Below are 21,597 nucleotides of genomic sequence, written 5' to 3'. Positions count from 1 at the left end.
AAATAATATTAAAGATAGGATCAAAATAGAATTTAAAGCAAATAATAAAATTTAAGTTCAATATAAATATATACATGATTAAATCAAGCCTAAGAAGAAATGCAATATCTAAATTCACGCGTTCAATGTGCCTACTATTTGTTAGGTACTATTTCTGGTTCTGAGAATAAAGCCATGAACAAAGAAGACAGAGTCCCTATAACCATACGATGGGGTGGTGGGGACACACAAACAATAAACATAAAAAATGTATAATGCTAGAGGGTGAAAACTATGACGGAGGAACATAAAGCAAAATAGAGAGAGACACAAGTAGTGTGATTAATACTTACATGGTCAGGGAAGTCCTCACTCATAAGACAACAGGAGACAATAAATCATATGGATATAGTGGAGGAATATTTCAGGCTAAGGAACAGCAAACACTTACTGGGACAGGAATGTTTGTGGACATGTTTGAGTAAACACAAACAGGAGACCCCAGTTCGATTCCTGGGATGGGAAGATCCCCTGGAGAAGGGAAAGGCTACCCACTCCAGAATTCTGGCCTGGAGAAATCCATGGGCTGTATAGTCGATGGGGTTGCAAAGAGTCAGACACGACTGAGCAACTTTCAGTTTCACTTTGAGTAAATACAAAGAGGCATAAGGCTTGCTAATTTGAAAGGTACAATGAACCAGAAGACAACATACTTTTTAATGCATTTTGTTCCATAGGAAGCCACCTATTCAAAGTATAGTATAAAAGTTTAAAAGTTTCTGGTTTTCCATTTAGACGAGCTAATTAGGCTAGGAAAAGTAAGACATTTCCTAAAGGAAGTATTTTTCAAAAGCTTTCTAAAACCAATACTGATATGTCAGAAAAACCAATACCATACTGTATTATATAAGTACATATTATATAAGTTCTGCATTTACCTCTAAACAGAAAAACAAAGGCAAAGACAGAGGAATAAGGAGATGCTAAGCACCCATTCTTTCAGAGTGCTCTATTAAAAAAGAAAAGAAAAGCAGAGGCCCTTTCTCACTCAGGAAAATAATCACCTGAGAAAAAACTGAAATGCATTAGTTTATAATTACAATAGAAAAACAACAAATACAACTTTTAAAAAGTGAATTTTCATATTTTACATAAGATTAAAATCAGGCAACAGTATGAATTAAAGAAATAAACATATACACTTAACTTTTCCACTCAATCAACTCTATAAAATATTTTTTAATTCCCTATTCTCCTTGACCAGGAAATATACAGTATGAATTTGTCCTTTTATGCAACTGTAACAAAATTTAAAAGATAAGCATCATCCAAGATAACTTTTACAGCACTTGATTCCCCAGGAATTATACCATATAGTCCAAAATATGAGTTGAAAAGCCATTAAAACACGCAGAACTTTCTGAACGCCACATTTTCTCCCTCAACTCTTTGTTTTGGTTTATAAATCTCAAAGGCTATGTGATAGTTTCCACTAATGGTACAAATTCCTATGTTACAAAGATCCAAGGTTTTAATTTTCCAAGCAAATCTAAAAATTATAAAATCATTACTAAATTTTATCTCAGTTTAAGGAATTTTCCTATCTTCTGTTGAGATGATGCATGGCTAAAATTTAAAAGCCTGACAGTACTAAATGCTAGCAAAACTTCAGAACAAGTTGCACTCTCCCACACGCTACTAATGGGAATATAACTTATTACTCTTGTAGCTTACCACCACAAACTCTTACAATACATCTCATCTTCAGATTTCCTGGTCCACTACTGAAAGTCATGCCAAAAGTAATTTTTCAAGTTTTCCTTACTTACACTTTCATTACTATCACTCCCAATGTTTACACCCTAAGAATCAATCTCTGGCTTTTGAAGCAAACCAAATCCTACAGCATATAAAACAGCACTAAACACAATAACAAAATCTAAACCTTAAAAATTTATAAAACTGACAAATACTGTCATAAAAAAAAAAGTGTATAGATATGGGCGCTTTCATGTAGTTTTAATTCTTATTACTTACCTCAGCATAACAAAAGTAATATAAAAACATGCACAAAGAGTAAACAATGAGAGAGAAGAAAAGGACTGACTATAGGAACTTCGGAAAATAATATTTAAATCTGCTCTAAGCTCAAATTATGAAAAAGATAAAATGATCTCAACAGATAAACAAATTTTAGAAGATGGTGGTATTTGCTATAGCAGTCAGACTGTGTTACCCTTAAAAAAGTCATCTGTTTTATAATTCTTTCTATTATTTGATATTATAAGTTAGTGAACTTCAAATAAAAGAAAGGAAAAAAGGGAAGAAAAAAAAAAAAGAAAAACTTACTGGGATTGAAAATTCCTCAGCCAAATACTTCAAAGAGGCTGCTTCTCTTGCCAAGAACTTGTTCCTTTCTCTCATGTTGCCCTGAAGCTGTGTATCAAACTCCTTTCTTACCACAGACGCAACAGAGTCAACAATCACAAGTTTAACTCCTTTTGAAATAATTTCTTCTTCCAAGGATTCAATCCTGTAAAAGCAGAATATATAAAATAGTGGATGACTTCAAGGCATAATTTTTAAAAATAGAGCACTGCCAAGCTTAACCAACTTTAAAACAACAAATTACTCTTCTCTAAGTTACAGTAGTCACTGCAGATATTCAATAAACGTAACTTATTTTCCAGTTCTTCCATACATATTGCATTCTTTTCTAAACAGGGCAAAATATTTTCCTTTAGCTTTATTGCTTGGTTTTTTCATGATATTGCTAAAGCTCCAGTTTTAGAGCAAAACTACTTGCAGTGGCCAGTCTCCAAAATGGCCCCCACTTACTCCCACCTCCCAGTATTCATATCCCTGTGGAGTCCCCTTCCCAACTGTACCAGGGCTCGGCTGGGGGCCAAATGGCAAAATGATGGTGGATCATTTCTGAGAGATAGGCTCTAAAAGGTTACAGCTTCCATCTTGGGCTCTTGCTCACTTGCCCACTCTCTCAGAGCACTCGCTCTGAGGGAGGCAAGATACCACTGTGGACTAAAAATGCCACCTGCCAAATGAGTAAACAAATGATGTTGAGGCCATCAAGCCATCAGCTACTGAAGCTGCCCCAGCTGTGCACCATAAGGGAATTCAGGATGGAGAAAAGCAAGGTACTGGCTCTAGATAGTTAAGGTGCATATCATAGGAATGATTTCAATAAGCCCAGACTTTTGCATCTTCCCACACACAGAAAAGTGCTAAATTCATTAACTCGAGATGTCTGATTTGGGGATTTCCATGGTGGTCCAGAGGCTAAGACTCCATATTCCCAATACATGGGGCCCAGATTCAATCCCTGGTCAGGGAACTAGATCCCACAGGCCACAACTAAAGATCCCTTGTGAACCTGCATGCTGCAAGGAAGATTCATGTGCTGAAACTAGCAACCAAGACCTGGTACAGGCTTCCCTGGTGGTCCAGTGGTTAAGAAACTGCCCTGCAATGCAGGAGACACAGGTTCAATCCCTGGTCTGGGAAGATCTCACATGCCCTGGGGCAACTAAGCCCGTGGACCACAACTAGTAAGCCTGCACTCTAGAGACTGTGCTCTACAACAAAAGAAACCACCACATCGAGAGGCCCAAGCCCCACAAGGAAGAGTAGCCCCTGCTCACCACTACTAGAGAAAGCCCACGTGCAGCAACCAAGACCCGGTGTAGCCAATAAGTAACTAATAAAGAAAAATTTAAAAAAAAAAAAAAAAAGACCTGGTACAGCCAAATAAATAAATAAATAAATAAACATATACACACACACACACACACACATATGTATATATGTATATATATATTTTAAAAGATGTCTGGTTTTTCTTTAATTAACAATAATGTTTTGATATTCTGACTACCTGGGTTTTTGTTGCAGAAACTCCTGTGTCCTGGTTCCTCCCTTACATCCTGGTTCCTCCCTTACATCCTTAGAGCAGTCCCTCAGAGCTATCAGAGAGGTTGCTCCCCCAAGCTTAAGTCCTCAGTATGACCACTGAATAAAACATAATTCTCAGCTTTTAGGTTGTGCACTTTTTTGAGTAAACAACATATTGTAAGAAGCCCTATGGAGAGGCTCACATGGTGAGAAACAGAGACCTCTGGCTAGCATCCAGGAAGAAACAGAAGCTCTCCCAACAACTACATGCATGATCCTGGAACTCTCCAAGATCTCCCAGCCTCAAGTGACCCTTGAGATGACTACAGCCCTGGCCAACAGCTTAACTGCAAGTTCTTGAGCAACTCTGAGGCAGAAATACCCAATTAAGCTATTCCCAGATAACTAACCCTCAAAAACTAGTTGAGATAAACAGATGCTTATTATTTTAAGCTGCTAAACTTCGGGGTAATTTGTTAACGGAACAGTAGCTAATTAATATACCACTTAATTAGTTAATCTAAAACATCTTATTTATTTAATTTTTTTCATTTTTAAAGAAATATTTCAGCCGATAGGCTGTGGTAAATAAATAACACTGAAATGATTTTTCTCTTAACCCTAATAGATAGGGACTTTTTTCCCACACAGAAGCTGAAAACATGAAGAACAAAAGAATAAATCTTCAAAGTATTACTAACATGCCAAAATCTAAAACAGCATACCTTTGTAGAACTTCATCACAGCTGAGTTCCCGATAAAGATGAACTTTACTGCTTGTCAAAAGTAGTTTTTCTTCAGTGTCAAAATATCTGGGAAAACGAGATTCTGCTATCTCAACTAGTCTGTGGAGGGAAAAAATAGCACAAGCAATAATAGTTAATATCCTCTGCCATTTGCAGCAACATGGATGGACTTGGAAGGCATTATGCTAAGTGAGATAAGTTAGAGAAAGACAAACACTGTATGGTATCACTTACATGTGGAATCTAAAAAATACACAACAATCTAGCGAATACAACAAAAAAGCAGCAGACTCACAGATACGGAGAACAAACTATTGGTTACTAGTGGGGACGGATAGCATGGGGTGGAAGAGTTGAAGATACCAACTACTGGGTGTAAGACAGACCCAAGGATGTATTGGACAACACAGGGAATACAGCCAATATTTTGTAATAACTATAAATGGATAGTAACCTATAAAATTGTAATAATTTTAAATAAGTCAATATTTAAGGTCACACTGCTAAACCTCTAATGACTTATACTTAGGAAACTCATAAGCCATAAGTAACACTTGAAAAAAAGCCTTATCAATACAGCAGGTATAAGCAAAATGGCTTCGTATATGATTTTGGAATGTAAGCCCTTCTTTATAATCACTAAAAGATTACCAGTCAGCACTTGAGCCCAGCAAGGGCTTTGAGATCTCATCTAATGTTGAGAAAGCAGTATCTCTGAGGTTTAACCAAAAATGTTATTTTATAAATGACCATCTGACTACCACCTATAATACGTGTTTAGTAAATTAAGAAAAATGCTTTCATTTTCATGAATGGAATATATATTTGAATATTATCATTCTAATAATCAGATATCAGTAAATCTCCATGTCTCAGACCAGAAAAATACAATTTCTCAATTAAAACGTAACACATACTAAATAAATGCTAACCAATTGTTCCTTTGTAAACAGGATACTATTTTCTAAACATATGGATGCTATCCACATTTCCTTTGTGCTTAGTCACTCAGTCATGTCCAACTCTTTGCGACCCCATAGGCTGTGGCCCACCAGGCTCCTATGTTCATGGAATTCTCCAGGCAAGAATGGAGTGGGTGGCCATTCCCTTCTCCAGGAGTTCTTCCTGACCAAAGGATCAAATACTGATCTCCTGCGTTGCAGGCCTATTCTCTATAGTCTGAGCATCAGGGAAGCCCATCATTTCCTAAAAGAAAAAAAAAAAACTATTCTCTAAACACTGAATTCTCACCTCAAAGCTAGACCTAATACATGGGGTAGGCTGAGCATTAGAGGTGACAAGCTGAAACAGATGCAACTTTATCATTAATAATATAAGAAATGGAGTAATAACTAGAAATTTCAAATATTTCTGGTTAAAAATGTAAATCTTTGAGGGTAACTGTCTCTGATAGCTTAGCAGCCCAAAACTTAATCATCCAAGGGTGACTGGGAGGAAGGACTATAAACACTAAAACCACCCTATATTTTATCTTCCATTTAATGATACAAAAGTATAAAAAACACCACTGTTTTCATTTCTAAATAATGAGTTCCAAGAAGAGGTCCAACTCTCACAATCACACATGACTACTGGAAAAACCATACTTTGACTAGACAGACCTTTGTCGGTAAAGTAACGTCTTTGCTTTTTAAAATGCTGTCTAGGTTCGTCACAGCTTTTCTTCCAAGGAACAAGCGTCTTTTAATTTCATGGCTGCAGTCACCAGCTGCAGTGATTTTGGAGCCCAAAAAAATAGTTTCTGTTTCCATTGTTTCCCCATCTATTTCCCATGAAGTGATGGGACCAGATGCCATGATCTTAGTTTTCTGAATGCTGAGTTTTAAGCCAGCTTCTTCACTCTCCTCTTTCACTTTCATCAAGAGACTCTTTAGTTCCTCTTCATTTTCTGTCATAAGGGTGGTGTCATCTGCACATCTGAGGTTAGTGATATTTCTCCTGGAAACCCTGATTCCAGCTTGAGAATCAAGATCCATCAAAGTGAGAACAAGATGGATCAAATGACCATTCAGGAGAAGTACTTGAGGGAGGAAGGCATAAGGATTAGAAAAAAAAAATGAAGTAAGTAATGAAAGCAAGAAGAAATGAGATGACACTGGCAAAGGCGGAATGGGCAAATTTCAACAGCTTGGGGAAAATGTGCAAATTTCTTGATTAGGGAAACTATTTGCTGAGTTTAGCGCTAGTCAGAGAAGTCAGCAGAAAACTCTGACCCTTGGAGCCAGTAGTAGTGAAAAGCAGAACTTTTTAATAGGATAGTGATGGTGACATCTGCCAGAAATAGGGAGGTTTGTTTTTTTGTCTGTTTGTTTTTTTAATATTTGGATCGTCCGTTGATTAGGAACCAGACTGAAAGTACCTAATGAGATGAGAGTACCTAACTACAAATAGCTGTGAAACGAAGAGAAGTGAAAAGCAAAGGAGAAAAGGAAAGATATTCCCATTTGAATGCAGAGTTCCAAAGAATAGCCAGGAGAGATAAGAAAGCCTTCATCAGCGATCAATGCAAAGAATTAGAGGAAAACAACAGAATGGGAAAGACTAGAGATCTCTTCAAGAAAATCAGAGATACCAAGGCAACATTTCATGCAAAATGGGCTCAATAAAGGACAGAAATGGTATGGAGCTAACAGAAGCAGAAGATATTAAGAAGAGGTGGCAAGAATACACAGAAGAACTGTACAAAAAAGATCTTCATGACCCAGATAATCATGATTGTGTGATCACTCACCTAGAGCCAGACATCCTGGAATGTGAAGTCAAGTGGGCCTTAGAAAGCATCACTATGAACAAAGCTAGTGGATGTGATGGAATTCCAGTTGAGCTATTTCAAATCCTGAAAGATGATGCTGTGAAAGTGCTGCACTCAATATGCCAGCAAATTCGGAAAACTCAGCAGTGGCCACAGGACTGGAAAAGGTCACTTTTCATTCCAATCCCAAAGAAAGGCAATCCCAAAGAATGCTCAAACTACCACACAATTGCACTCATCTCACATGCTAGTAAAGTAATGCTCAAAATTCTCCAAGCCAGGCTTCAGCAATACATGAACTGTGAACTTCCAGATGTTCAAGCTGATTTTAGAAAAGGCAGAGGAACCAGAGATCAAATTGCCAATATCCGCTGGATCATCAAAAAAGCAAGAGAGTTCCAGAAAAACATCTATTTCTGCTTTACTGACTACGCCAAAGCCTTCGACTGTGTGGATCACAATAAACTCTGGAAAATTCTGTAAGAGATGGGAATACCAGACCACCTGACCTGCCTCTTGAGAAACCTGTATGCAGGTCAGGAAGCAACAGTTAGAACTGGACATGGAACAACAGACTGGTTCCAAATACGAAAAGGAGTACATCAAGGCTGTATTTTGTCACCCTGCTTATTTAACTTATATGCAGAGTACATCATGAGAAACGCTGGTCTGGAAGAAGCACAAGCTGCAATCAAGACTGCCGGGAGAAATATCAACAACCTCAGATATGCAGATGACACCACCCTTATGGCTGAGAGTGAAGAGGAACTGAAAAGCCTCTTGATGAAAGTGAAAGAGGATAGTGAAAAAGTTGGCTTAAAGCTCAACATTCAGAAAACTAAGATCATGGCATCTGGTCCTATCACCTCATGGGAAATAGATGGCGAGACAGTGGAAACAGTGTCAGACTTTATTTTTGGGGGCTCCAAAATAACTGCGGATGGTGACTGCAGCCATGAAATTAAAAGACGCTTATTCCTTGGAAGGAAAGTTATAACCAACCTAGATAGCATATTAAAAAGCAGAGACATTACTTTGCCAACAAAGGTCCATCTGGTCAAGGCTATGGTTTTTCCAGTGGTCATGTATGGATGTGAGAGTTGGACTGTGAAGAAAGCTGAGAGCCTAAAAATTGATGCTTCTGAACTGTGGTGTTAGAGAAGACTCTTGAGAGTCCCTTGGACAGCAAGGAGATCCAACCAGTTCATCCTGAAGGAGATAAGTCCTGGGTGTTCATTGGAAGGTCTGATGCTGAAGCTGAAACTCCAATACTTTGGCCACCTCATGTGAAGAGTTGACTCATTGGAAAAGACCCTGATGCTGGGAGGGATTGGGGGCAGGAGGAGAAGGGGATGACAGAGGCTGAGATGGCTTGATGGCATCACTGACTCGATGGGCAAGAGTTTGAGTAGACTCCAGGGGTTTGTGATGGACAGGGAGGCCTGGTGTGCTGCGATTCATGGGGTCGCAAAGAGTCGGACACGACTGAGCGACTGAACTGAACTGAACTGAACTCATTGATGGCAACAAGTGAACAGCTGACAGACAACAGTAATTTCATGCCTCTAACACTAGGCTCGATTTCAACTAGTGGCTTGGGTAGTGAAAGACTTTGGAAGTTATTTCTGCTCTCTTGTTGCATGTACGCTCCTCAGAAGCAGGATGGTCAGTGTGTGCACATGAACTATGTGGACATCACAGTTAAGCCCACTAAGTAACGGTATCAAATGGTTATTTACACACCAATATGCTGTTGTTTTCCTATAAGCTTCTCCAAATGTTTACTTTAGAAAAATGTATCTAAAATACATATAAATCAAAAACCAAATATAAACGTAATATTCTAAAGGCCTCACATTAATCTAGGACAATCTTCATCACAAAGGTCTTTTTGGTTATAGCAAGCAAAAGATCTTATCTTTTCCTCCCAGACATTAATTACAAAAAATTTGAAAGCAATGCCATCTAGTGGATGTCTTTTTTATAAAAAGCATTCTTTCCAAAAGATGCACTTAATATTCATTCATTCAACCAATATTTGAGGACCTGTTATATGCCTGGTAGCTCAGTTGGTAAAGAATCCACCTACAATGCAGGAGACCCAGGTTCAATCCCTGGGTGGGGAAGACCCCTTGGAGAAAGAAATGGCAGCCCACTCCAGTATTCTTGCCTGGAAAATCCCATGGACAGAGGAGCCTGGCAGGCTACAGTCCAAGGGGTCACAAAGAGCTGGACACAACTTAGTGACTAAACCACCACCACTATATGCCAGGTACCATTCTAGGTGCTAAGGATACAACAATGAACAAAAACAACAAAACCAAAAAATCCTTCCCTCATGGAATTTACATGCTACTGAGAAAGACAAATAAATATATATGTCAGATGGTAAATGCTTTAAAGAAAAGTGAGTCAGGATCAGAGAACAAATTGTAACAGAAGGAAGTAATGGCTATTTCATGGAAAGTAGTCTGGGAAAGCCTCTTTAATAAAGTGACAGTTGAGCAAAAGTTTAAAGGAGATGAGAAAATGAACCATATGGCTATCCAGTGAAACAGCACACAGGAAGAAAGAATTAGAGCAAGGGCACAAGTCCACTCTTTTGTGAGAAGATACCTAGTGTGCTGGAGGAATAAACAAGGAGGCTAATGTAGTAGCTGAAACACAGAAACCAGGAGGCAGAATAAAAGGAAATAAGGTCTAAGAGACAGCCGGGGCCGAAGACACAAAAGATGTCTATGTTTGTGGTGTTTTTTTTTTGTTTTTGCTTTTAGATTTTATTCAGTAAGACAGGAAACCTACGATCACGACTCACACGATCTGACATTTTTTTTAAATAATTTTTTTTATTTATTTATTTTTAGTCACTGCGCTCGGGCTTTTCTCTCGCTTCAGTGAGCAGGGGCTCCTCTCCAGTTACAGTGCGGGGCTTCTCTCTAGTTATGGTGCGCAGGCTTCTCAGTATGGTGGCTTCTCTGACTGCAGAGCAGAGGCTCGAGGGTGTGTGGGCTCCCCGAGCTGCTGCGTGTGGGCTCCCTTCGTTGCGCCTAGTTGCTCTAGACTGCAGGCTCAGTAGCTGTGGGGCACAGGTTTAGGTGTTCTGCTGCATGCGGGATCTTCCTGGACTGTGTCTCCCGCGTTGGCAGGTGGATGCTTAATCCACTGAGCCACGAGGAAAACCCTGGATGTCTTTTTTTTCTTTGGAAGAATCACTCTAGCTACCAAATGGAGAATAGGCTATGGAGGGGCAAGGGTGACAGCAAGATCAGCTAGTGCAGTCATCCAGATAAGAGATGATGACTTGACCTAGAGAATAGCTCAGGTAATTAGTAATACTGCACTCAAGACAGAGTTTCAAAGAGGATTGAAGGGACTTCTTGACTAATCAGACGAGCAGGTGGAGAAATGGAATTACCATTAACTAAAGTGAAGAAGACTGGATTCAGATCAAGCTTTTTGTTATTAGTTTCCCCTGTGACTTCGCAGCTCTTGTATAAAAAGAAAGTTAAAAGCTTTACATTAGTGACCAAATGCCCATTTGAAACAAAACACGAGCTTAATGTAAAAAAAAAAAGCTTTTCAAAATTCTAGTTGAAATCTAGCATAATAAATATGCTAAAATATGTTTATGGTTTCTCAAAGCTTCTTGCACACATGTAATACTTTCCTGTTCATTAATTCAATATGTACTTGCTCAGTACTGTGGTATTACTAAGTATAATAATGTGACTCTATTAGTTCCTTACAGATTCCAGAATATTCCAAAGTTTTGTCTTAGTTATAATAAGTACTTATGAATAATTTTTATTTTCTATCACAGAAATCTTCAGGATCTCCCTCACCACTAATTTACCTGGATTCACAAGTGATAGGAGAGCTGGAAGTAAACCAAGAAAAACCTAATCAGACTCAAGAAGCCATCTCATAAACTGGTAAAAGGGAATTTATTTGACTTACTGTTTGTCTCCTGGATCAAAGATCCTGGATCTATATTATCAAGTAGGTAAATGGTCCTAAGACCACACTGCCATTGCCATCAGAATCAGCCAAAGTGAAGCTGTCACTAGCACTACATGTTGCTTCCCTGATTCACTGGTTCAGAAAGATTGATGTTCTGAGTAGTTCGGTAGGAATTAAACGGCACTAGTGGTCGAGTAGCTGGTACCCTCAGAAGTGACCTACACACTAAGTAGAAAACTTCCATCAGATCTAAGCTTGGCCATTGCTTCCACATGGTACCAACACAACATATACCTCTCCTTTGCATACTTCGTTATTTTTTATGATTACTTGATTGTCTTCCTCCCCTATTGCACTACATCTTTCTTCTTGGTTTTCAAGCTCTTCTGATTTCATGACAACTCAGGAATGTCCACTTCTGCCTCTTACAGTTCTAGTTCTATATCCCTCCTCTCCAAGTCACCACCTTCCAGGGCCCTGAGTCCCATCTCTGGCTTCCCCAGACCCTTCAGCCTTTCTCACACACAGATCCACTTGCAGTTCAAAGACCTGGGTTTATTTTCCTTTATCCATTTTATTTCTCACAAAGTTTTATTTCAAAAATCACTATTACTACTTACCATTCATATTACCTTTCTTTTTTATTCTTAACCTACAGCTCCATCTTTTTTTCTAATTATCCCCAATAGGGACAATATAGTATTTATTTAATTCATGTATACTGGAATTTTCACGGCTGCCAAAATATCCATAGATAGGTCACTAATCTATTTAATCATATTCTCAAGGTGTGTACAGCATATAGCATCTAAAACTATATCAGACCCTAATCAGAAATCCAATAGGTGAAACAAATAAAAATAGAGTTTTCCTGAATCAATCAGAAGAAGGGGATTCAGAATTCTGCCTGTTTGGCACTCCCCTCTCCCCAAGGCAGTCCCTATTACCTGAGGGTTTAGCACCAGACTACACTATTATAGGAGCCTGGTGCGCTCCAGTCCATGGGGACGCTAAGAGTCGGACATGACTGAGCGACTTCACTTTCACTTTTCACTTTCATGCATTGGAGAAGGAAATGGCAACCCACTCCAGTGTTCTTGCCTAGAGAATCCCAGGGACAGGGGAGCCTGGTGGGCTGCCGTCTACGGGGTCGCACAGAGTCAGACATGACTGAAGTGACTTAGCAGCAGCAGCGTACTGTTATCTGGGCTTCCCTGATAGCTCAGTTGGTACAGAATCTGCCTGCAATACAGGAGACCTGGGTTTGATCCCTGGGTTGGAAAGACCCCCTGGAGAAGGGAAAGGCTACCCACTCCAGCATTCTGGCCTAGAGAATTCCCTGCACTGTATACTCCATGGGGTTGCAAAGAGTCGGACGCAACTGAGTGACTTTCACTTTCATACTATTATCTAATTATTAACAGTATGGAAATACAATTGCAGTCTGTGATGAACATGTATGATTAACATACTGCTCAAAGTCATATAAAAATAAGCTAGCTAGTGCGCTGTTGTAAAAAAATATATAACTAATCATTTCAATTCATTCTAAAGTGCTTTCAAGTACATCACCCACAAGGGTTTCTTTTTTTTTAATAAATTTTAAATTTTTTACTTTTATTTATTCTTTTTTCTTTCTATTTACTGTTTTCTTCCTCCTTCTTGATAAAAAGATATTTAGCAACTTATTGATAGAAAATATTTTCCACTTACCCTAAATTCTCTAGATGTGAATCCTTTAATCTTCCATCATATTAATTCTTCAATTTACTTTCTCACTTGCCTTTTTCCAACAGATTGTTTGTAAGCACAAAATGGAGAGAGTGCTCCATATAGAGACATACAGAAAGCTAAAAATATTCCTTTTTCAGTCTTATTTTTCCTGCTTTATCTCTTTTCCAAGTCCATAAACTATCTCAGTTGTGGCAGACACTGTTAATTACCCACCAATATCCATTTCCACTTCTTCCCTGCAATGTGGGAACCTCAATTTCACTCAGGCAGTAATGTTAACCAGCCCCATCAGGCTTGTTACAAATATTTTTCCCCTGATTTTTCCCTTCTCTTTTGCATGCAAGGGTGACCAACTGAGAAATCTGGAGAAGGACTCCAAAGCATGAAAAGAAAATCAGCAGAGAAGAAGAGGCAGCTATTCTGAAAAGTATACTTTCCTGATTAAGATATAATGGGCTCTTTCTCATCTCACTGACTTGAACACAGAATGGATATAATGCCAAAAATGTATCAGCCCTAGGTCTCTACCACCACTGAGAAGCAAAACCACTGCCAGCAACTCAGGTCTTCCTGCTCTGAGGGAAAAAATAAACCTCTTGTTGTTTAAGCCACTATTCTTTGGGTATTCAACTGCTTGCAGGAGAAAGCTTTCCTGACCTACCCTTCCCAGCAACACCAAATAGGGATCAAACAGTCTTGTAATAGCACAAATGAAATGTGACCAAGCAGGGCAGAGCTGGTGCCACTCTGTAATCCCCTATGTCCAACTCCAGAAGGCACTATAAGAACATAAGTCTGACATCTATACAAAAGAGCACTGGGACCTTTGATTCAATCTGACCCTAGCACTAGATGACTACACTTTTCAAGCCTTGTGAAGAATAGACTAGAAAAGTAAAAACAATATAAATTTCAGTCCTTGTCTTCAAATGACCTTCGTAAGTTCCTTGTGAGTTAGGAAACATTATTAAGTGACTGAAGTCACTTCAGCAGTGTCCAACTCTTTGTGACCCTATGGACTATAGCCCACCAGGCTCCTCTGTCCATCGGATTCTCCAAGAAGAATACTGGAGTGGGTTGCCATTTCTTTCTCTAGGGGATCTTCCCAACCCAAGGATCAAACCCACATCTCTTATGTCTCCTGTATTGTCAGGCGGGTTCTTTACCACCACCGCCACCTGGAAGCCCCTGTAAACTGGTCATTGGATCTGAAACCTTGATCACTTTCCATCGGGAAGTACCACAATGACTGGTTGCCTTTTTGTGATGCTAGCATGCTTTTCTGTTTATGAACCATTTTTATTCACACTTCTGACACCAAATGTGTAGGTTTTCTATACTAAGCAATTTTCCAATTCCCTATGGACACTAACTGTGTGTCCTACAAGTCAGTTCAATTATAACACTAACTACTAGGAGTTAACTCAGACCCCACAGATTAAAGGCTCAGACTCACAAGACTGCCCTGACCTCAGACATCAATCACAAGTCCCAGACCTCTGTTACTTCAGACCAGCCAGCAATAAATTGAGAGCACCACCTACCCCCAACACCTCAATGGGTTCACCAACCCAGAAGCTCTCCAAACTCTATCAATTAGAGGGTTTTGGAAGATTCCATTACATGGGCATGATTGAAATGTTGATTGATCCAATTCTAGTCCTTCCCTGCTCAGAGACTGGGGAGGTAAAGCTGAAAGTTCAAACCTATAATCACATGACAGGCTCCTCTGGCAATCAGTTTCATTTAGATGCAATCTAGAGGGCCATCAAGAGTCATTTCATTAGCATAAATCAAGTATGGTTGGAAAGGTGGTAATTATGAATACAAATGATGCTTTTCTCAGTTCTATCACTCAGGAAATTCCAAAAGTTTTAGAAGTTCTTTTGACAGGAACCAGGATGACTACAAAATACATATTCATTGTATCACAATATTCAATGCCTCCTCATGCAAAGAGTTGACTCATTGGAAAAGACCCTAATGCTGGGAGGTATTCGGGGCAGGAGGAGAAGGGGACAACAGAGGATGAGATGGCTGGATGGCATCACTGACTCCATGGACATGAGTTTGAGTAAACTCTGGGAGGAGGTGATAGACAGGGAGGCCTGGCATGCTGCAATTCAGAGGGTTGCAAAGAGTCAGACACGACTAAGCAACTGAACTGAACTGAAATGATTAGTGCCTAGATCCATTAGATTTTTAGGGTTTATAATTTGGTGATATTCTATTATTTCTTCTTAATTTATCATCTATAAAAAAGACATATTTACTACTTAGTAATATTTATATAGAAACCAGAATAAATGCTTAATTTCCTTTTTTATAAAAACCCATTTTCAAAATAATAAGTTGCATCTCCAGAATTTTCCAAGGGTGATTAATTTGTTGCTTTTCATTCTTAATATAACAGACTCATGAATTTAAATATATTTCATGTGTCTTAGTCTACTTCTATTATTGTTCTATTGGTGATCAATTTGTTTCGTCTTTGGCTAGGGCGAGCTCCTCAGGTTGACTCTTAAGTCCTTCTGACACTCCTATAAGTAGTCTTTGATAGCTCTCTTGATATCTGATGTTTCAGATTCAACTTATAAACTTCCTAATACTCTGATTTCACTTCAGATCAAAGAAATCTTTTGCCTCTTACTAAAAAACAAAACCTTTCTGCTCCATAGTTAGAACTGGCCATTCCCCTATGGAACCCTTGTTCCTTTTAGTAGGAAATGGTATCTGGATTCCATGATCTGAGAGTAACACTTGTCAATTCCCTCATTTATCAAACATTTTCTGAGTAGCCAGTATGTGCTACTTGTAGGATTTGGCTTTGAAGATACAAAGATATAACACAAACTTAAACAGCTGACAAACCAGTGGTATATACTTAGGAAGAAAAGATTATCAAGAAGTGTAGAACAAAGCAAATAAGCTCTAGGCAAAATAGTCCATTTGGAATTTACCTGGTCGGGTAATACACTTTGATCTTTGTAGTACTTGTAGAGAAAAATAAGGAATATTCATTGTGACACACTACACCTTGGTTAAGAAAACAGAATTGAATCAGTCTCCAGATGCATAAAGCACTCCTATTTATGAATGTTTATCAGAGCAGCAGAAGAGGAGACCAGACTTATCTTCAGATTTACAGAATTACATAAATGACTGAATGCCTTTCTCATAGAATGTTAAAACAAAGGTCCTTGCCAAACTAAGGAAATCTTTTCTTTCTAAGCATGCATATACTTACCATCAGTGTTTCCTGCATTTAATACCACATTATTTCAAAGATTAAAGTAAAATAATGTTCAATAAAAAATGTTTTGAAAATTGCAATTTTTTCTTTCACAAATATTTTATTTCCAACTAGAAATTACTTACAAAGCAGTTTACCTTTTGTTTTTCTTATTAATTTTCCCTCTTCTCTAATTTCTACTTACATTTCTCCCTCTGTTTCTTAAACTTATTTCTTCCTCACTTTGTGAAAAACACAGCTTATCCAGAAATTCCCTTTAAACCATAATAAAGGGATAGAAAAGGCAAAAAGAAAATGCTTCCTGGAGAGTTAGGGACTTTAGGAAGGTTATATACACACTGCTATATTTAAAATGAATAACCAACAAAGACCTCTGTATAGCACAGTGAACCCTGCTCAATGTTATGTGCCAGCCTAGATGGGAGCGGGGCTTGAGGGAGAATAGATACATGTATAAGTATGTCTGAGTCACTTTAATATTCACCTGAAACTATTACAACATTGTTAATTGGCTATACATCAAATTAAAACAAAAAGTTTTAAGTATGAAAACAAAGAATACGCTTCCTGTGTCATTTTAAAAAGAAAATTTCTTTAATATTGAATCTATTAACAATACTCTATATTCTCAAAAGTAAATATTAATCTGTTTGTAAATATTATATGCTGTATATGTTACAAAAATAAAGCATTAAAATAGAAAAAAAATCTCCTACCTTTCAGCACTAAATGCTGACTCTGTGTCAATGTACACAACAGCTCCTTCTAATCCTCCCATGTTGGTAGGTAATGTAGCCAAAATGCTCATCATTATACAAAACTGAGTTTTTCCACAACCTGGGGGACCTGTAATCTAAAAAAATAAAAAGAAAAAAATATTATTTGTATAAACATTACAATCTAGTCAAAGCAAAACCCTTTTAAAAACTTGCCACATACACAGTTCAACTTACCCGGGTTCCCAAAGGCAACACTTAATACAACCCTTATATACATAAGAGTTCCCTGATAGCTCAGTTGGTAAAGAATCTGCCTGCAATGCAGGAGACCCCAGTCCAATTCCTGGGTCGGGAAGACCTGCTGGAGAAGGGATAGGCTACCCAATCCAGTATTCTTGGGCTTCCCTTGTGGCTCAGCTGGTAAAGAATCCGCCTGCAACACGGGAGACCTGGGTTCGATCCCTGGGTTGGGAAGATCCCCTGGAGAAGGGAAAGGCTGCCCATTCCCGTATTCTGGCCTGGAGAATTCCATGGACTGTATAGTCCATGGGGTCACAAAGAGTTGAACATGACTGAGCGAGTTTCACTTTCACTAAATATATAATAAATGAACTTCTCCCCTATGCATCTGGATATGTACTAGTTATGCACCATCCTTGAGAGAAATGAGAAAACAGTCACCAAAATCATCCCTGTGTCCTGCAAAGTTCAGATGAAAAACTCTGGTTGAGAAAGGCTTGAGGATTCATTGATACACTCACAACTGGAAGTTTTATATTTTTTCTCAGTAAGACATTTATAGAAAGCTCTGAAAATATTTAAGAGGCTTTAATAATTGGTTTAGCATTTGTAATAAATTGGCCTTTCAAAACTTAAAGGTACTTTGATCTTTATTATTAATATTAATAAAGTATTTAAGAGTAAAAGGTATTGATCTATACAATTTTAAATGGTTTAGCAAAGGAAAAAAGTGTATGTGTGTGTGTATGTGTAGAAGAGAGATAAAGCAAATGAAACAAAATTCAACAACTGCTAAATCTAGGTGAGTCATACTTGAAGTGTATATTTTAAAAGTTTAGTTGTTGGAAAGCTAGCTTGAGACTAAAAAATCTGAAAACAAGAGGGCGTAGATGGAAAAGAATAGGACATTAATCAAGGCATATTGAGTCCAACAGGAAGTAGTTAACAAAAGTTAATTTGAAATATTTAAAATAGCCTGTTTAAACATACTGTTTGTCATACTGGCTATGGCATCCTAATTTTAAGAACCAAAACACTATCCCTTTTGTGAGAATAGCACTAATGAATAATTTTTCACAATAGGAAGGAGGGAAAAGAAAAAGGAGAAAAGGAAAAAGTAGAAATCTGAAGTAGAGACGAACAGAACTCTTAGCTAAACTAAGACACATCAGATCTGAAGACACTGTCTCAGATATACCAAGAAGCAGGAAGAAATAAGAAGGGATGACACAGGAGTCTAAATCATCTAGGCCAGTGATTCTCAAACGTGACTGAGCTTAAACTCACCTGGCAAGCTCATTAACCAGCATTTCTGGTTAGCAATAGGTCTGGAACGGGACCTGAAAATTTATATTTCTAGTAAGTTGACACTGATGCTGCTCTGCATTTGAGAACCACTTTTAGAACTTAGACTAAAAGTAAACTTCATTTTTCAAAGTTTAACATTGAAAAACACAAAGGCTCACAAGCTAGAAACCATGTGTTGATTTATAATCTCTAAAACAATGATTTAAACTTTTAGTATAAATAATTGCTGCTAGCAATAACAGTGTGCCAGATCATGAGTGATTTGGAAAACTCCAAAATTCTTTGATTACATACTCCAACAAACACACCAAAAAAAAACAAACACAAACAAAATTTTATTACAATCCTCCAGTATGTGCATATGCATTATATATAAACTATTTTACTAATACATTATGCACAGTAAAAAATACACAGAGATTAAAAATAAAAGATTACAAGCATTTAAAAAGTTTCATATATTTTTTCATTTAAAATACAAATCAATAGTTTCATAGCTTTAATTAAGAACTTTTTTTGATAAAAATATGCCATAAAGAAAGTAAACACTCCAATATTCTTGCCTGGGAAATCCCAAGGACAGAGGATCTAGCGGGCTACAGTCCTTGAGGTTGGGATGCGAAAAAAAAGAAAAAAAAAAAAAAGAAAGTAAAAAGATGAATTATAAATTTGAAGGTGATATTTGTGATACATGTAAGTGACAAAGTAGTAATATCTAGAAGCATAAAGAATATTCATATTTTATATATTAGTTGTACAGATCTTTTCAATCTAACAATGAAAATAAATGAAACTATGTACATTGTTTTTAAAATACTTATTTAAATATTTTGTAATCCAGCAACTGAAACAGTTCCTAAGTTCTGCTTATTGTAGTACTCAATTGTAATGTCTCTGTAGTTGAGAAAGGATAATTGCAAAAGTTATTATTCAACTTTGGCTAATAAATGTTCATCTTCCCTCAGACCAATTAATTATTTTTGCAAACCAATCAAGATGTATTACACTTTAACATTTTAAAAAATTGATTTCAAAATCAAATGAAACTATTTGGAAGATTTCTTAACAGTTTAGAAAATATTGTGAGAGTTTTTTCACAAGATACGTGTATCTTTGAAGACAAAAACCACATCATAAAACATTTCCAAGCAGAAATTTGAATACTGTTCTATATTTTTATGTCTGTCTTTTAATAAGCAGTTACTTTCTCACTCATTGTAAAAATATCAGTTTTACCTTTAAGGGATGGAATAAGAGTGTTCCATTGGTTGGCTGATTGCTTGATTTCCAATCTACTAGGCGGCAAGTTGCACAGTCACTTGTTTTACAAAAAGGGTCGACAAATTTGACTTATCTTTTCATTTCAAAAAAGTTTCACCCATTTTAAATTCAACAGTTTTTTACAATCTTTGCTGTGAGATAACCAAAGAAGCTCTTGTGATTCAAACAATTTTCATGATCACTCCTCATCGCATTACAGAGTACTATAAAGAGTCAATAAAAACTAGTCAGGTTTTTATAAAAATTGTACCATCCTGAAGCACTCTTCACACATATGACATCAAGTTCTGAGTTACTACAGATTAAGGATGTTGTACCAGAATAATGCAAAGAATTTTACAAAGAACATCTATATATCACCACCTAGACTCTGCAACTGCCATTTTATTACTATTATACTATTGTACCAGGCTTCCCCTGTGGCTCAGCTGGTAAAGAACCTGCCTACCAATGCAGGAGATGCATGTTCGATCCCTGGGTCAGGAAGATCTCCTGGAGAAGGAAATGGCAACCCACTCCAGTATTCTTGCCTGAGAAATCCCATGGACAGAGGAGCCTGGGGGGCTACAGTCTATAGGGTCAAAAAGAATTGGACACAACTGAGTGTGCATGCATATATACATATATTTATACTATTGTATAGTCTACTAATACACTAGACTATCCATCAATCCATTCATTCATCAGTCCATCTTAGATGTTTTTAAATGTATTTCAAAGTAAGTCAGAGACATAAATATACTTTCCCCTAAAAGTTAGATGTGTGTATCATTAACCTGAGTTTAATAAGTATGATTTTTTCTTCTTTTAAGGTAAATTTTCCACACAATGAAATGCCCAGATCTTGAGTGTTTCATTTGATGAACTGTAGTAAATGTATATATACATTAGCAATCCAAACCCCTATCAGGTCAGAACAAGAATATTACTGCCAGGAAATTCCCTCATAAACATTGTTTTATATTTAAGAAGACATTTATTTTTGAGAATATATCTTCCTTGATTTATCTTCTCTTTTGTGGCTTAAGAATAACTTAGTTCATGTATCTCATTACTGAAACAGAATCTAGCTGAGAATATAACCTGGGCCCTATTAGAAACTTCTGTACTTTAACTGTCTAGCATCTTTCCTCAATAAATAATTTGCTTTAATTCTTTTTTTTTTTTTTTTTGCTTTAATTCTTAATGCTTCACATCATTGGCAATGATTTCCATCTGAAAGTATTTCTTCCTAAAAGAATCCATGTAAGTTATTGCCATTTTGCTTCCCCTGTCTTATGTTATCCATTTTACTTTAACAAAAGAACAGTTCGGTTCAGTTCAGTTCAGTCGCTCAGTCGTGTCCGACTCTTTGTGACCCCATGAACCGCAGCACGCCAGGCCTCCCTGTCCATCACCAACTCCCAGAGTCCACCCAAATCCATGTACATTGAAGGGTGTCCCTAATGTTATTAAAAACATATTGCATTTGGTCTTTTGCTATTAAGAAAGCCCAAAAGAGGCTTTTAAATATCTAACATTAATTTCAGTGAAATTTTTCTAGATACTGAATATGTGTCACATGACCTTAAACGTCACTGAAAAACTTGTGAATGCTTGTCTTTCTGTGATGTATGTTTCTTAACAATGGCTACCTACTATCACTATTTCAAGGAACAAAATAACAGAGAAAGTTTCATTATTAACAATAATGGA

The 21,597-nt window shown here is 37.4% G+C and overlaps 1 protein-coding gene across 1 annotated transcript in view; it reads right to left on the bottom strand.

The window, feature by feature from the left end:
• The window catches only part of RAD51B (RAD51 paralog B), a 619,930-nt gene that overhangs the window by 571,304 nt on the left and 27,029 nt on the right, over positions 1 to 21,597 (bottom strand). The window contains exons 5-7 of the mRNA XM_043472367.1: positions 17,071 to 17,207; positions 4,614 to 4,733; positions 2,329 to 2,512 (exon numbers count right to left, since the gene is read on the bottom strand). Of these exons, the coding sequence (XP_043328302.1) occupies positions 2,329 to 2,512; positions 4,614 to 4,733; positions 17,071 to 17,207 (441 nt within the window). The remainder of the gene's footprint in view (positions 1 to 2,328; positions 2,513 to 4,613; positions 4,734 to 17,070; positions 17,208 to 21,597) is intronic.

The sequence above is a fragment of the Cervus canadensis genome, chromosome 6 (genome assembly GCF_019320065.1).
Source record: "Cervus canadensis isolate Bull #8, Minnesota chromosome 6, ASM1932006v1, whole genome shotgun sequence".
In the NCBI taxonomy this organism is placed as follows: Eukaryota; Metazoa; Chordata; class Mammalia; order Artiodactyla; family Cervidae; genus Cervus; species Cervus canadensis.
This window is presented reverse-complemented; position numbering and strand designations above follow the sequence as displayed.